Source organism: Strix uralensis, chromosome 1 (genome assembly GCF_047716275.1).
Source record: "Strix uralensis isolate ZFMK-TIS-50842 chromosome 1, bStrUra1, whole genome shotgun sequence".
NCBI lineage: Eukaryota > Metazoa > Chordata > Aves > Strigiformes > Strigidae > Strix > Strix uralensis.
In genome coordinates, this window is record NC_133972.1 from 46,772,564 (window position 1) to 46,789,189 (window position 16,626).

At 41.7% G+C, this 16,626-nt stretch overlaps 1 protein-coding gene across 1 annotated transcript; it reads right to left on the minus strand.

Moving 5' to 3' along the window:
- Positions 1 to 928: 928 nt before the first annotated feature.
- STEAP1 (STEAP family member 1) lies at positions 929 to 14,479 on the minus strand. Its single transcript, XM_074892365.1, has 4 exons — positions 14,415 to 14,479; positions 8,115 to 8,627; positions 6,453 to 6,617; positions 929 to 4,697 (listed from the first exon to the last, which is right to left on the minus strand). Exons 2-4 carry the CDS (start codon positions 8,616 to 8,618, stop codon positions 4,440 to 4,442), a joined length of 927 nt encoding a protein of 308 aa, XP_074748466.1. The 5' UTR covers positions 8,619 to 8,627; positions 14,415 to 14,479; the 3' UTR covers positions 929 to 4,439.
- Positions 14,480 to 16,626: the final 2,147 nt, after the last annotated feature.

Sequence of the window (16,626 nt, forward strand, 5' to 3'; positions counted from 1 at the left end):
GGTTTAAGTTAAGCTGCCCCTTTACGCCATTCACCTTCCTGTCCTTCCTGCTGGCATATGTGCATGGCTGCCAGGTGAATCAGACCAGTGTATGGATCTGGCTGAATCATTCTTTTCCCTGCATTGCTTTTCAACGTGATCCAATTCCCTGGTCTGATTAACTTCACAGCTTTAAACACTTGCAGAACTGAGAGAACGGAGAAGAGTGGCCAAAGGGAGGGACTGCTTACAGTAAATGCTGCTGTCAACAGGAATTTACATTAAACCATAGCCAGCACAGCCCCAGCTCCAGCTTCCTGGGCATTCATTGTTGGTACCGCTTTGTGGGAATAGTATTCTGGGAACTAGCTACCCCAGGTAAACTTGGCATAAAATTCCTGAAGTCTCTTCAACAATTTATAAGTATCTCTCCAGTGTCTGAATTCTGTGTCTCTGACTTAAATACATCAGGGACACGTAAGAGCTGAAGGAAGTACTTTGCAGCCTTTGCAGAGGCATTGCAAAACCACTTACACCAGAGTGATGTATTCTTACCCAAAAATATGCCTGTATTCCTTTCCTCTCCTCAATGTCCTCACCATTCTTGAGCTTTTCCTGGTCTTTGATCAGTGTTTTCAGGGATCATAGGTCTCCCTCCAAAGCACTCCACGACCAGCTCAGCTTTCTCTTCCTTCTCACAAAAGTCTCCTCTGAATGCTAGAATATCCAGTCTGTCAGTTAAAAGATCTGTCAGAAAAAAATGTGTTTTCATTACATCCCCCTATGAAAGTGTCCATTTTGCTTTTCACATTTTTGTCTTCTCTCCTTTGGAGACTTCAGGTCCTGCACCAGTATGGGAAGAATAGTTCATGGCAGCAGCTCTTCTAGACTCTGCTGTGCCTTTTTACCTTTATACCCTGGATGTATATGACACAATGGCAGACACAGCACACACTGAAGCATTTAATGATGCAGTTTTATAAAAGTAATCAGTGTTATACAAGTAAGTGCCTAACAGTTGCATACACATTGACTTTATGTATTACAGTAGTATATAGGCATATTAATACACTGAATTTTGAAATAGGTACGTAAACGTAAATTAAAAGGTACATATGCAGTTATTTTAATTAGTGAACTAAATCACGTCTATTACAAAAGGAGAAATAAAGTAATGACAATAGCATTTGCTTCTGTAGCCCTTTCATAGACAGTATGCAAATTTCAGCTGGTAACAGACACTTCTGTGTTTGCCCCTGGGCAATGCTAGAGAGAAAAATCTGAAGTGTGGTTAATGTCCCCAGCTGAACAATGAGCAAAAAAGGTCAGTTTGGATAGTATGTGATGATCTTGAAATTGGTTTTCACTTGTAATTTATGTTAGGATTTCAACCCATATTAACAGATTGAAATTAATGAAGTTATGCTAGTTTGCACTGTTTTATGTAACAAGTGCATAGAGCTGCATATTACAATAGAATGCTTCTTTAGGACACGATTTCTCAGCCACTTGGAGTGGGATGAATCTAAATTTATCACTGCTGCACCATGAATAGAAGATAAAGATGTACATGTATATACATTTTCTTTAGTACTTCCTGAAAGGAGTTCTGTGCTTGTGATGTGCCTTGTTCTGATTTTATGCACTAAAAACAATGGTACAGACAACAGTTCCTTCCCACTGCTTGGATAAAGATGTGTTAGAACAGACAGCTCAAAAACTTTTTACGAAGTGTTGAATACAGAGAATATATTTACATGTTCATGGAGTTCTTCGTCAGTTTTGTAGCAGTGGTACCTATAGTGATTTCTGCAATAAGGATCTGCTTGTTAGTCTCCAGATTAGACAGTATCTTATAGATTCAGAGAGAGAATGTTCTAAGAACTTGGACAAAAATTTCAGAAGGGCCAAACCAGCTTTGGAATTAAAGTTCCATTTTCAAAAGTGACGTAGTGTCCTAATTCTACTGCTGTGCAATAAGATGCAGACTCCAAAGGCACGGAACCTTAACTTCCAGCTTCTATTAACTTCATATTAACCATACTCCTCTACTCAGTGCTCACCGATCTAACTGATGTGTAACAGAACCCTTGTGCAAAAGATTTCAGTTGGTAATAAGGTGAAAAGCCTCGAAGCCCATTATCATTCCCCTGAACTATTTTGCTCTCAAAATGCATACACATATTCATTTGCCTTGATTTTGGTTTATACATGCCATATGAATAACTTTGAGTGGCTTCTTCCAAGGAGTGTCTTCATACCCCTCTTTTCAGTTTTCAGTTATTAAGGGTCAGGTTCTGCGCTCTGTGCCACATGTTTTGTTACCCCTGAAGCTGTTTATATTTCTCTGTGTCAAAGGGTTGACTTCTCTGACCAGCTGTAAACAATTAGGCCAACTATTTGACCAGAATTTAACAAAGCTGGAGATACTGAATTAAATTCTCCAGACTTTCTAAGTAAGGGAGCAGCAGGGCTGATTCTGGAGAGCACAGTTTAAGACAATTTAGCACATATTTTGATAAAACGAAATGTCATTCTTTTTAATGGATGCATGTAGGGGTTGCTTGGAGTACTTACAGTTTCATCTTTGTTCTAAGTATTAAGTTTGAGCACACTTTATGAGTAGCTAGTGGACAATACAGAAGACAAAGGGATTTCTTTATTATTGCACTTGCTTCAACCTGTTGCATTAGGAAAATGATTTTATTATTTTTTTTATGACTCCTGACAACAAAGTGCTGGTAATATTCTGCTTAAGTCTTTGGCAAATATTATTATTCATCCCTACTGAAAGATTTTATATATTTCATTTATAGAAATGTAAATGCTAATGCTTTGACAACCACACTTTTCCTGTTCTGTTGTTAGAAATTTCTTAGATTCACATTGCAAACTATCTTCCTGTGTTCGAGAGAGTGTTTGCCTCTGTCATGAATTACTGATGTGATACACAATGCCACTCATTTCTCTTCAGTCTATATTATACAGGCCACCATGTCCCCAGTTATTTTCACAGTACTACATTAAGTGCAAATAACAAGGCCAGCTTTTAAGTTGCAATAATTAAATGGAGTTATAACAAGGAAAATCCAAAATGTAGTGTCCCTGTAGCTATTTAATTTGTCAGGTGTTTATGCTCAGTGTACCAAGTCCACAAATGTACAACAGAATCATTAGCACCATATATTACATATTCTTTTACGCATACATTGTTTTCCTGTTTGTTTTAATACCAGAGCCATTACCAATTACAATTCTCATTCAGATGATCCCAGCAATAGGTGGCATCATCAGTCCATGTCCTAGTCAACTCTCACAGGGAGACTGGCAGAAATGTTCCTGATGCTGGGTGAAAATATTAACTACTGCATAACATATTTAAAAATAGATACTAACAAATGAATTATTCATTTAAAACACCCAGCCAGACCTATGCAACATAAGGAAAGTGAGGTTTAATTAGCTTATATGAAAATTTTTGTAAAAGCAAATGCATTCGGAAGCCATTCTATGTGAAAATCTCACCAAATCAATGTTAAGATTCAAATGTCTATTTTTAATGTTTTTCTTTCAGTCACACAATTGTGCTGGCCCTAGAGTAAACAGTAAAACACATTTACCTGACGCGAGTTATCCCACTGGAATAATTTGTATGAGTAAAGTTTAGCACACGTCAAGGGCTGCAGGCTTAGGTCAAAAGCATGGAAAATTTCCAGCATCAGAAACAAAAGAACGTGTTCATGGAATAAAAAATGGGAAATGTTTTATAGTTTTAAGTAAACAAAGACACACCTAGTTCTCCATCAGATGGAGATCTGAGTCTAAAAACTCTTTTTTTAGACTGTGCCCAAGCCTCAGGAGAGATTTACCTTGTAAAGTTCCCTGCAATTCTGTTTGCCCAATTGTCCCACCAAGACCTGGGGGGAATACAAGGCTTCTGTCTTGCTCATGTGCCAAGGTCCCTGTTCTGCAGAGTGAAACACTGAATGCAGGCAATAAGGGGGAATGGGATGATAAATACTGTAGTTGTTGTCCCATTATAATACTGAGATGTAATGAAGGAACAAACATGGCTGTGGGAAGCAGAAAGCACTCCTGGGTTCTGCAGTGTAATCATTTATTTACTTTCTGAGGTCAACTGGAACAATGATTTATGATTGCTTTTGCCTACGAAATAATTACAGCTGAGGCAATGAAGCCCTTGGATTTTAAAAGCAGTGAGTCAGGAGAAAGAAATGACCAAATACCAGAACACTGAATAAATTAAAAGTGTAAAATGAATGTTTCCACCTTCTGTCTTAGAAAAGGTCCAAATTGCATCACGTATCCCATACTCCTGAAGTCAAAATGAAAAGTAAAAAAGAAACATCTATGGAAAATATGAAAACAAAGCTTGCAAGTGAACATTTCGTAGCCTTGGGCATATTTACATATGTAGACAGGAAATGTCCATATTTGATCTACAGTCTGGAAGTCATGCTGGTTTGATTGGTTTGTGTGTTAGTTTCCCAACCACATCTGATCTTTTTTATTCTCTTCCTAAAACACGGGAGGAGCAGTATGCATTTACAAAGCAGAACTACAATAGGAAGAAAAACTGCTAGCATAAATGAAGGTGGTGTATACCAGATAAATTGGTTAACATCAACCCACTTATTCCAAGCAAACACCAGTGCATGAACAGTGCACAGCAGCAGAGCCAAATATCCCATCTTGCTCTGAAAAGAGAAAGAAAATAGTAAGCTATTTATTTTTTCCAACTTGGCAAAAAAGTACACTGTTAAGCAAATATGGAAATCAGAAGAGGCCTCAACCAACGCACTTAAGTCAAAGAAAAAAGACCATTGAACTAAAATTTAAGAACTATATTCGAGAATCTAACTGTACCCTTCTATGCCACCGTACGAGAAAACAGATGAGGCACATTTTTCAGCTATTGCTATGATACTTAGCTAGTATACAGAAGAGATCATGGATTACAGGCTATTCTTGAAAAAGGGTCAATTCTCAATATCTCTATTTATAGATGTCATCTGTATCCTAAATTACTTAATTTCTGTGATAAATTATTATGAGTTCAAAAGCAGATTTATAAATGGCTTAATTGATTGTTTGCAAAGAAAATTTTAAGGTCACTCAAAATCAGAAACTCTAGTAAGTCTAGTACTATGACGAAAGCAATTGCATAACTACAGGAAACTGAAGTCTTTCATTACACTTACAGTAATAAATTTGGCTTAGGATGTCTACGAAATTCAGGAGTAAAGGAAATTTTATGCTAGAGTTACTAGTAATTTTGAGTTTCTTGTTGCATAACAATCTTGATATTGTTAGAAAAATGGAATTAGTCATCAGTGAAGTCAAACACTGCCTTTCCAAGTGCTAAATCTACAGAATCTGATTTTCAAGTATAAAGGTTATTTGTTTATAAAACTAATCCAATATATTAGTATTACTCTTCTGGGTTTCTTCACCATGCTAATTTAATACTGAAAGCAATCATGTGCTAGACTTGTTCATATAGATTCTCTGTGGAGCTGAAAACTCTTTTCTTACAAATGATGCTCTTCATAGAGCGTGCAGACTCTCAAATCAGTAATTGTAGGAAGAGTTACATTTCAGATCTACTTTTCAAATTCAGAGCAAATTTTCAAATGCCAGGTACTTAGTAGGTCATTGAATTTTCAGATTTTGGTGTTCAGGGACCTAATTCAACACTTGCCTAACTCTAGTGTGGTCATACTGATGTCAACAGAACCACCCCTGAGTAAAAGAGCAAAACAAATACTTAGGTGAATGAAACAAGCACATCTGGCTGGATTTGATTATACATCTGTTCTAAGATGTCTCCTTTTCAGAATACACCTTTTTGGAGGGGGTTATGAAGCTAATAATGCTGTAGATGGAGAACCTTTGCGTGTATTATTGGGCAGAAGCCTTCTCCTGAACTTTTCTGCCACCTTATACTGCTCAGGCAGTAAAGAATTGCCAAAACAGCTCCAAGGGAGCAACAAGCAATTCTCCTTGTGTAATGGAATCCCATGTTGTATGGGAACAACATTGGCTGGTTCCATACTACCTACTCCCAATTCAGCAGGACACGGGACATTCCTGAAACATAAGATGCCCAGAAGATGACTGAAATGCCTTCAGCACCAGAGGTCTTTGACCTAAGAATAGGTTCTGAAAGGACAGCTGCTGCTGGTCACCAGGTCAGTGGAGCCAAAAAGTGGTTTGGAGTTGTCTTTCTTCCCACTTCATACCCTGCACCTGACAGCCTTTTCTCCTGACAAAATAACAAATTAAATGAACGTGTCTTGCAAAGCAGTTAACAAAGAGTACAGAACAAACTTTTAGATTATTTTCACTAACTTCTCTGTGTTTGATATTTCTAACTCCTAATGGTCTTAGTTGATAACATACAGTCCTACAAATGAGAACTAATGACATGTAATAGTGACATTTAAGCATACCTGAATGTAGTGGAACTCTCTCCAGGTCAAAGAGTGACTGACAGATGGGATGGATGTTATTGCCAACAAGGCCAGCAAAGCAAGTCCCAGAATTCCTAGAGACACGTAAATCTCCATTCTCCAAACATCATGTTCAATCCAGGCATTTTCTTTTTTTTGTTTGACCTGCCAAAAGAACACCATATTTAAAATGACAGACTGGCACACTTAGCCCTTTGTGTGAAATACAGCTATTTTCACCATAATATTCAGGAAATAAGCCAAAAAACACAGTATTTTTGTTTGTTTGAATGTCTCTGAATGTAACTGCTATTTACTCCTGATGACGAAGTCTCCACTAGTATCTGCAGAGCAAAGGTGGGCTTTAAGTGAGAAGAATTTAGGCTTCATCAGCATCTTGGCCCAGGAGAGACTGGTTCTGAGGCCTGTTAGCCTGCCTTCACAGCAGGAAAAATCTTGTTCTTTGACAAAAAAAATTCCATCTATGGCTAAATACCGTATCTGGGAGCTTATAACAACAGGAAATATATTAACGACACTATTTTAGGGAGCTAATTCAGCAGGCATTCTTAACGATGGTATCCTGCCAGGATAGTTGTTTGTCTCAATTTTTTTAAAAACAACAACTTGGTACATTCAGCTGAACTGAATACGATGGTTGGGATGGATGAAAAGGTTGTGATTTTAATACACTGATGTCAAAGCTTCTCCTATTTATAAGTACTTGCAACAGCCCTTTGATGCTGCCAGTGATCACCATGGTGTAATATACCCCAAATACAATCACTTCTTTATCGTGAGGACTGAAATCTCAAGGAAATTTCTGATAATCCGTTCAAGTTGGATTACGGGTAAGGCTGATATCAGAGCTTTCAGCAGGTAGTTTGACTGTTTACAGAATTCTTAAGAAGCTGCTAACTTCATACTGTGGTTTTAATAAAACTCCAGATTAGACTTTGAGGGTAATAAAAATGTACATTTGCAGTCTATACCTTATATTGGAATATTCCTGATATTGCAATACTCATGGCACTCAAGGCGATATGTAAGTATTAGGAACTCTGTAGTCACAGAGGATCTTACAGAGCTTTACCAGCCAATTATTGCCCATGACTCAGAAGCATGACTGAAATTCTTTTAACAAGTTAGTGTGCATGAGCCCAATTGTGGAACCATCAGCATTCATGAATTTAGTTTCTGGCAAATACAGATTACAGTGATTTACCTCATCCCTCCTTCATTGCTGGCTAATTCACTTTACAAAGAATATGTCTAAAAATGGTGTGTGCTTGTTTTTTTATAGATAGTTAGATTCCACTGGTGCAGGGAAGATTAATCCACACTAAACTAACAGTGTGCCAAAGACTTAAATGTTCCTGTGAGGCAGATATAATTACATGCATTTTACAGAGAGATAAAAAATCCCAAATGAAGAAAATTACTTATTTAATACACACTGGCACAGCTGTGATGACTCCTGACTCTCCTACATGCTTTAACAACTAGGTCCTGCTTCACCCCTTAACAGTGCTCTGTGGAGATCTGCTTCAAAATCAAGTGAAGGCAATGAAAATGGCATTCCCCCCCATCCAGATTAGCTTCAGTGACCAAAACAAGGATTTTCTGAATACAGAAGGGTTGGCATTTGCATGCCCATCATACCTGCTGGAATGTCCAGTTCAGCAGCTTGTATCTGTATGATCTTCTCATTGGATAGCATAAGCTATAGCAGGCGTGCATTGCAGCGAAGAAGAAACTGAGAAGTCCGAACTGCTTTCTTGATAACATCCATCTATCCAGCCACTGAGGAAACCTTTTATACTTGGTGCCAAAATACAGCTGGAAACCAGCAGCTAATATTCCTGGTAAATATACTAGTGCTAAAAGGGTAATTGAAACCACTGGTAAAACTTTGTTTATGACAAGGATTGGAATTTTATAGAAAACATTTTCCTTTCTGGTTATAAAAGGATATATGACATCTCTCACAGAAGTGTAAATAAATGTTAATAATGAGATCACAGATGCTATCTTCATTGGCAAGTGCCACTTGGGGAACAGATCCTGCTTGCAGTGTTGTTCTGAAGAGTGTTCAAACTCACCAAAATGGTGTGCTTGATGTAAATTAAAAAGTGCAGCTGCTTCTGGTGGATTGGTGATTTGCATATCCACATTCTGGAAAGGACAGAAAGGAAATACCAAGTGAGTTCAAGGGAAGATTAAAAACTTCAGTAATGACAGTATTTGCCATCATGGCTTTTACACCGTATTGCACTGAAACCATATACAAAACATACACACTATTAAAGACAAGGTAGCTTGAAGACATAAAGTTTCAAACATCATAGTCAGTAGTTGAGCAAGGCACTTTTAGCATAGGTTTCTCATTCATCATTCATTATCTGTGGTGATTTCAAAATAGATTTTAATTCCAGGAAGTACACCACAAGGGAAGATGGATTACATTATGTGATGGATCATTACAGCTTCTTATGATATGAGCTACAATTTTCCAATGTCAGATTTCAGCTACAGACTTAATGATGCAGCCCGATAATATGCACAATAACAGAATCCAGGGTTGAGACAATAAAAGATTTCATTCAGTCACTGCTATTTTAATGACATTTAATTGGGGGAATAAGGATGCAAGTAGAAATGTTTAGTCTAGTCTAAACATGGGATCTTTGGGATCCAGCATATTAGACTAGCTGTGCATCTGTCAACTCCAGCATCAAGTCCCGTGGTCTTCTTCCTCTCCTTCACAAATGTAACATTGTCCTCTCAACTTTCATGAAAACTTGTGAAACTGAGCCACTTCAGTTTAAAAAGCTGAATTTTCTGTTGCCAAGTAGGCATGGCTTGATTCTAGTCTCACAGAAGACCTTGGCAGAATTATCACAGACTTTAGAAGGAGCTAAGGTAGTACAAAATTTTAGTGTAATATTATAAACTGCTTTACACTGAGATAATATATTTAAAGATTGTCCCACAGTTATAGTTCATGGAAGAGGTACATGATCAGTATACATACAAAATTAAAATATGTGTACCAACAGCAGGACATGGCCCTTAATGCCACAGACAGCTGTCCAGAGGTGGAGAACTGAGAACTGGTAACATTAGGTAATAAACACCTAAGTCCTTTAATATTCCAGTGAAATATAAAGCAAAACTGAGGAATGCTGCAATGGCTCAGCTTTAGAATGACTGATGTAACAGATGTCCAGACCTCCAGAAAGCAAAATGGCACTGTCTGTTTTGAGGAAGGCAAATATTAGTAGTTCGAAAGTTGTAAGTTAGTGTTCTGCTGTGATACAGGATATCTTCCTATCTCAGCAATATTACCTCGTTTGATTCTTAAGAATCAAATATTACATTGAAGCTGATTAAGCAGTCAATTCAAACAGCGTACTACTTGTAAATAATGCAAGGATAAGTGGGTGCAAGTCTTGTGTTCATCTTCAGTATGTAGTGTTTTTTTTTTAACAAAGACATAAAAAATGTACACTGCTATCTTGCTGTAAAATCCTAATTGGAGACAAGGTAGCCTGTTTCCCACATCCAACTGACTAGCCTACAGTACCCCACAGTACAATTAAAGGGCATAGGCTTCATTAGGATTTTTTAGCTGAATAGCTACTACGTGTTTATCTGATGATAAAAGCATATTTTTGTAACAGTGAAGGTGTAGCCTAAGTAACTTTTATTCTCTAGTCTGTGAAGAAAAGTAGAGTGTAGCCTATGCTTTGCAGATTTGGAAGTTGGTATATATTATACAAACTGAGATTCACGCCTGAACCCATTTCACCTACAGATACCTGTTTCTTGAAGAGATAGTCTGTAAAGCCTAATTCAGTATTTCACAGCCTGTGAGATAGTTCACATTACAATAGAAAGTTGTATCTTGAACTACTTCTGTGTATCAGCTGTTGCAGAGGCAAATGCTGTTGGAGTGGATTTTTTTTCTGGACTTTTTTGTGTGATGTGGAAAACTTACTGAATGCAATGTGGCAATTATGAAGACTCCTCCAAAGATAAATTTTATATTTCTGTTTAAAAATCCCAAATTATTTCTACAGAGCTTTGCTCATCTGGTAAAATGCAACTAGCAACTAACCTCGTGTAATTTTTGCTGGCCCAACCTATGTAGTTTTTAGCATGGACTGTGATTAAATTGAATGAGATGCTCTCTATCTTTTTATCTCTTCATGTCAATATTGCGACAAGATTTAGAAGTATTGATGATAAGCCAGTGTGATTGGAACACAGTGTTTCTGGACAAAATTGAATGAAAGATTGCAATATTCTGTGTGACATATGAGCTGCTTTTTTACAGACATTAGCAAGTTGCTAAGGTTTCCTGTATTTCTTCTAGGCCTGATGCTCTGACCTGCATTCTGATCAATGCTGTGATTATCACCTTCCCTTTCCTCCATTGTGGAAACTCCCTGCAAAACAAACACAGGATGTAAAACAGGTTTTGAAATGCCCTACTGGAACTCTGAAGCCTATTTTCCCTCAAAATGTTTTCTTTCCTCTCTGCCCATTTGCTGGAGAACGGGGAAAGTCTGTCCTCTGAGAAGAGAACAGAAAAGCTCAGCTTGTTTTTTAAGTAAAGCAGGGACTGAGAGGATATAAATCAACAGAACAAAATCACTGATGAAAAATGATAATTAAACTAATGCTCATGTCGCCAGTGGAAGGAAGGAAGGAAGGAAGGAAGGAAGGAAGGAAGGAAGGAAGGAAAGAAGGAAGGAAGGAAGGAAGGAAGGAAGGAAGGAAGGAAGGAAGGAAGGAAGGAAGGAAGGAAGGAAGGAAGGAAGGAAGGAAGGGAGGAAGGGAGGAAGGAAGGAAGGAAGGAAGGAAGGAAGGAAGGAAGGAAGGAAGGAAGGAAGGAAGGAAGGAAGGAAGGAAGGAAGGAAGGAAGGAAGGAAGGAATTCAGGCTGAAAGTTTTTAAATTGCAACAATAAAGTTTGAAACAGCTTACAGAAATAACATGTAAAATGTTATGAAGATGGATTTTGGCAAGTTCATGAGACTTGCTGAGGCAAGAAACTCACGCAAATGTGTGTTTCCTAATATTTTTCAGGTTTTAGTATTGGTCTACCTGGCAGCCACTCTGTGGCTTTAGAGGTATAGTCTCCCTTCAAGATTGCCAGGAAACTCCAGCTGGAGCTTCACTCATGCTGTTCCAAGGTACACTGGCAATACTCATCATCCACAGGTACCAGCAGAAGAAATCAGAAACCAGAAAAAAAAAAAAAAACAACCCACGAAGGAAGAGAATGGATAAACTGGAAGAGATGTTTCTGAAAATGCTAGGATAGCAGGAAAGACAGTATCGTTAAGGCTGTAAAATAACTGCAAGGATTTCCCATGTGTGCATCTGAGTCGCACTCTGCAGGAGGAGAGGCACTAACACCACACCACTGGAAGCTCAGGGTGCCATACCACGGTGGGACTTTCTGTGGCTACCTTTAAGACAGTGACTAGGTAGCTCCTCCAACAGCTGAGTTACTAGATATGAAACTGTTTTGATACCTACTGATTCTTTTATACCCATAAACCTTTTGGGAAATTGTATGGACAAATCAGACTTTGACAGTTGTCCTTTTTTTACTGTGTCTGGTTCCTTCAGTGGATGAGTCCTACAGTCTTGCTCTGTCTGCTATGAGGGTTTGCTTTCTGCCAGGCCACCGGACTCCTGAAGCCAAAGTATTCTTTTCCTAAGTATTTCTCTTTGGATTTTTCCCTCCTGCTAGCAAGCTTTCCCTTTGGGCATAACCTTTCAGCCAAGTGTTGCAGAGTAGGGTCAACAAGAGCTTCTGTCTGAAGGTCAGGCTGTTAACCCTTTCCTACACCAGTTAATGGATGGTTTGTATATGCTGTACACAAGAAAGTGTGGGCTGATGAAGGCACATTTCTGTTTCCCCCCCTCTATTCCTAGGGCTAGTCCCAGTGATTTTATCACAAGTTTTGTGGTATTGGGTATCTTCATAAAACCTCAGCTCCTGCAGTCCCATAATTAGTTAAGAATTTCTACTTCTATGTGTTTTAATATACTGTATTTCTAGCTGTTACAATGGCAAAGAAGAGTTTACAAACATAACTCAGTATAATGCACTTACCTGGAAAAAAATTCTAACAGTGAACTCCAGATCTATCTTTAAAAGAACTCAGAATATGAAGGGCAGTCACACTGTTTTTGAGGCCTACCCTCTGATTTTTAAAGTTTGATGTGACAAAAAAGGACATAAACTTATAGACCAACTTTTTATTCTTTCAGGTAATGAGACTGACTTCTTAAAATTGTTAAAGCAGCTTGTGGCTCAGATCTTTGCTGCTTTTTAATTTTTTTCTTCAGTGACCCCCACTGAGCTTTCAACTGTTACATCACCAGTGTACGTGAGCTTACACAGTGATCCCAGCCACTTCATAACTCTCCTCTTCTGACTACTACACTATCTTGGGGATCCAAAAGCATATTTTAGATTGGGAAGCTCTGTGTGGAAGAGCTTGACTCACCGAATTCTCATGCTGGTATCACTCTTCTTTTAAAAAATTTAGGAATGAAGAGTCTTGTAACAGCTTCTGACTAAAGGTTTGTATTGATGAGGATCTAATAAATTATATCATGATGTGAAAAAAAAAAATCTATGAGCTAGAATGCCAGCTGCTGATCCTAAAACCTGATTTATTGTTTTTTTTAGGAAACAATGTTTAATACAATGTTAAATACAGTGTTAATGGTTTATGCAGCAGAAGACAACATGGGAAGAAAAAAGAAAGTGTGTGTGAATGAATGCATGTGCTCATCCATGGAAATATGGGTTACAGCCATGCGACTGCATGCAAGGCAACATTGGTGCTGAACTGTACTAGTCCATGTGGCTTCTGATACCAGCGTTAACACAAAATTATTTTTTGGGCGCACCCAATAACAAAGCACAGTATTAGTCTTGGAAAAGCATAAATCCAAGACCCTTATCATTCCACTATCAATTCCTTGTGAATTGCCTGAGTCATCTACAGCATGTGTCTTTTGGAATGCGTCTGAAGAAAAAAATTTGGGAGTCCTGTGAGAGCCAGAAACTAATCAGTTATAGCCCTATCTAAGTCACAACTGTTATGAAAGGAAACAGTTGTAGTAATGTCCATCCTCAGTGCACACCCCATCTGCTCTGGGAGGCAGCTGTGAATGAGGATGGAGGATGTCCAGCTGTGGAAAGCCAAGTTTCCAAGGCTGTGAGTACGCTACTGCATTCTGTACCGAGAAAACAGGCTCATTATAACAACGGGGATCCAGACTGTGCAGACATTACCCCGAGAAAACATCAGCCGAAGTCAATGAGAGGTTTTCCTGAGTAAGGGGTTTCCGGGCTGGCTCCACGAAAAAAGAAAAATGGGTAAAATAAACAGGCTATGATAATAATGATGAGGTGGTGGAAGAGGCACGGGACAGGGACTAGTCTCTTTCCTTTTGGCACCATCGGAAAACGACAGCGTGAAAGTGTCGGGGGTAACCGTCTCGCTTTTAGAGTGCCCGCTGCACGGTGCCGGACGGTGCAAGCCCCCGGGACACGAGCGACTAAACTTTCCCTGCTCTTCAAAATTCTGCTGAACTCTGTGGAAAACCCAATAAACACGCGGGGGGTTGGAGCAGGGGAGCGTCGCTCGGCGCTCCTCCGCGGCCAGCGTGCGGCCGGGGCTGGGCCGGGCCGGGCCGGGTGAGCTGCCAGCCCGACGCCCGGCCGGTTCGCGCCGCTGCCCGGGGGAGGCCGGGCTCAGCGGGGGCACCCGGGGGGACCCGTCCCGTCCCGTCCCGGCGGCGGCCTCGGGGCGGGCGGGGCCGGGCGCCCCGCGCCGGAACCCGGCCGCAGCCTGGCCACGCGGGCACGCGCGGACACCTCCCCGGCGGCTCCGGCAACGGCCGCCGCCCCCCGCGCGCCGGGGCTCACCCGCCTCGTCCCGTCGTCAGTGCGGCCTCGTCCTTCCGCCGCGGGCCTCGGCTCGGCTCGGCTGGGCTCGGCTCGGCTGGGCTCGGCTCGGCTCCCTCAGCAGGGGGCTGCCCCCGCCGGCGGCGGTGCGGGCGGCGGTGCGGGCGGCGGTGCCCGGCCGCGGCGCGGGTCTGTCGGGGAAGGCGGACTGGGGTCCGCTGCGGAGCGCCTGCCGGACTCTGAGGAGCGGAACGGCGCGGGAGGGGGGCCTGGCCGCAGCCTCCACCTCCCCTCCCGGCTCCGCCTTCTGCGCCCATCCCGCTCCGCTCTGCTCCGCTCCGCGCCGGCGGGGTGCGAGCCGGTGTCCCGGCTGCCGTCCCGAGCTGCTGCTGCTGCTGCTGCTGCTGCTGCTGCGGTGGCGGCGGAGCGGCGTGGCCTCGGGGTCTCCCCTCCGGCCCAGCCCGGGGCCGTGGGTATGCTGAGGCCTCGGCTGGAGAAAGGGCGCATTCACCTGCGCCCTCCCCGCCCCGCAGGAGGGAGGAGGAGGACGACGAAGAAGAAGAGGAAGGAGGAAGAGGATGAAGAATAAGAAGGACGAAGAAGGAGAAGGAGAGGTGCCGAGGTGCGCTGCCTGCCCGGCTGCCCCTCGCCTCTGGGAATCCGCCTCCCGCCAGCAGCTCCGCTCCCTCTGCCGGGGCGCACCCGTGGCTTCGCCGGAGGGTGCTGCAGCACGTCGGGGGCCGGGGGCTGCCCCTGTCTCACCAGCTGCCCGCAAAACAGCTCCGCAGGTCCCTACCCGGGAAACTTAATCGCCTTTCAGTCCCTCCTCCCTTCCCTACCACTTCTTCCAAACCTGTCACTCTCCCAGCCTGGCAAAACGCTGTATTAAATCCTACTTCTAATACGAGCACTCCTCACTTTCAAAATTATTTGTTTCCAAATACAGTGTTCTACCTTCTTTCTGTGCTGGTGATTCTGAAAAGGCAGTTGTCTCCTGAAAGTTTAGTCACACAATCCTGTGAACTATCATTCTCTTGTGAGACCTCTGTTTCAGTGGATATTTCAACATTTAGTGGCTTACTGACGTTGCAGAAAATGTGGCCAGTTGGTCTCAGAAATGTTTTAATTTCTTCACCCAGAGCTCGTTGCATCTTCCTCAGGATATCTTCACAGAAATGATGCCAAGTTCCATCTCTTTATATCCTGGGAATACATTTTTTTCTCCTCAGTAGATATTAAGTGGACAGAGACTCCAGCTGAATGCTACGTCTGGCAGAAAAGAGGAGATTGCCTTAGAAGGAATGAAAGATGAATAATTCTCTCTCCTGTGTTAAAACCTTAACTTTCTGTTTTTCTACATAGTTGCCTTCATTAGCGTATCGGTGCTTTGCATGAAGGCTATTTTCCACGTGCTTTCCATTAGTTACTCTTTTGCAAGGGATGCTAACTTTTGTATGCTCTCACTTTGTGAAAGTGCCATTTGATTTTCCCTGCTCCTTTTTTGCATCGTCAGTTTGGGTTTTTTTTTGTCTGTGTTCCCCCCCCCCCCCCCCCCCCCGCCCCAGTTCCCAGCCCATAGCACCAGCAGGGTGACGCCTGGTGGTGGGAGCGCAGGGGAGGGAGGAGGCTGACTGCAGCAAGGTGTGCTGGGCCGCTCTTACGCACTGGGTAAATCGGAGTCCAAAGGACTAAAACCATTGTCTCATTCAGAGTGAACTCTATGGTAAAGCACTTCTCAGAAGTCCTGGTGTAAATTAGTGTTACGGGGACTACATCAATAGTCCAAAAGGTAGCTCAGGATGCTGAGACATTTCACCATCTGCATACCCTATCTCAAGGATAGAATATCCTTAAGATATCCTTAGCCTTTTCATAAAACACACAAGTGCTAAGCTCCTGCATAAGCATTCTCAGAAGATGAGACAAAAGGCCAGCCAAAGTGAACCTGGCTATTAAGTAAGTACCCAGTATGCTGCTCTGCACAGATGCTCCTCAGTATCTCTGGACAAGCAATCCCTTCTCTAGTCTCTGCACCCCGAGTACTATTAGCTGCCTGCCTGTGAATAAAAATGGAAAGCTCATTTTATGTGGGTGCTGACAAAGTGGCAGTAGATTCAAATGCTAGGGAAAGCTTTCCCTTTCATGGCTACCCTAAGGCATGACTTCCAGGTCATTCAAAGTACCACTTGTATTAGAGTATTTCCTGGAAAGCAAACTGCATGGCAGTCCTCCT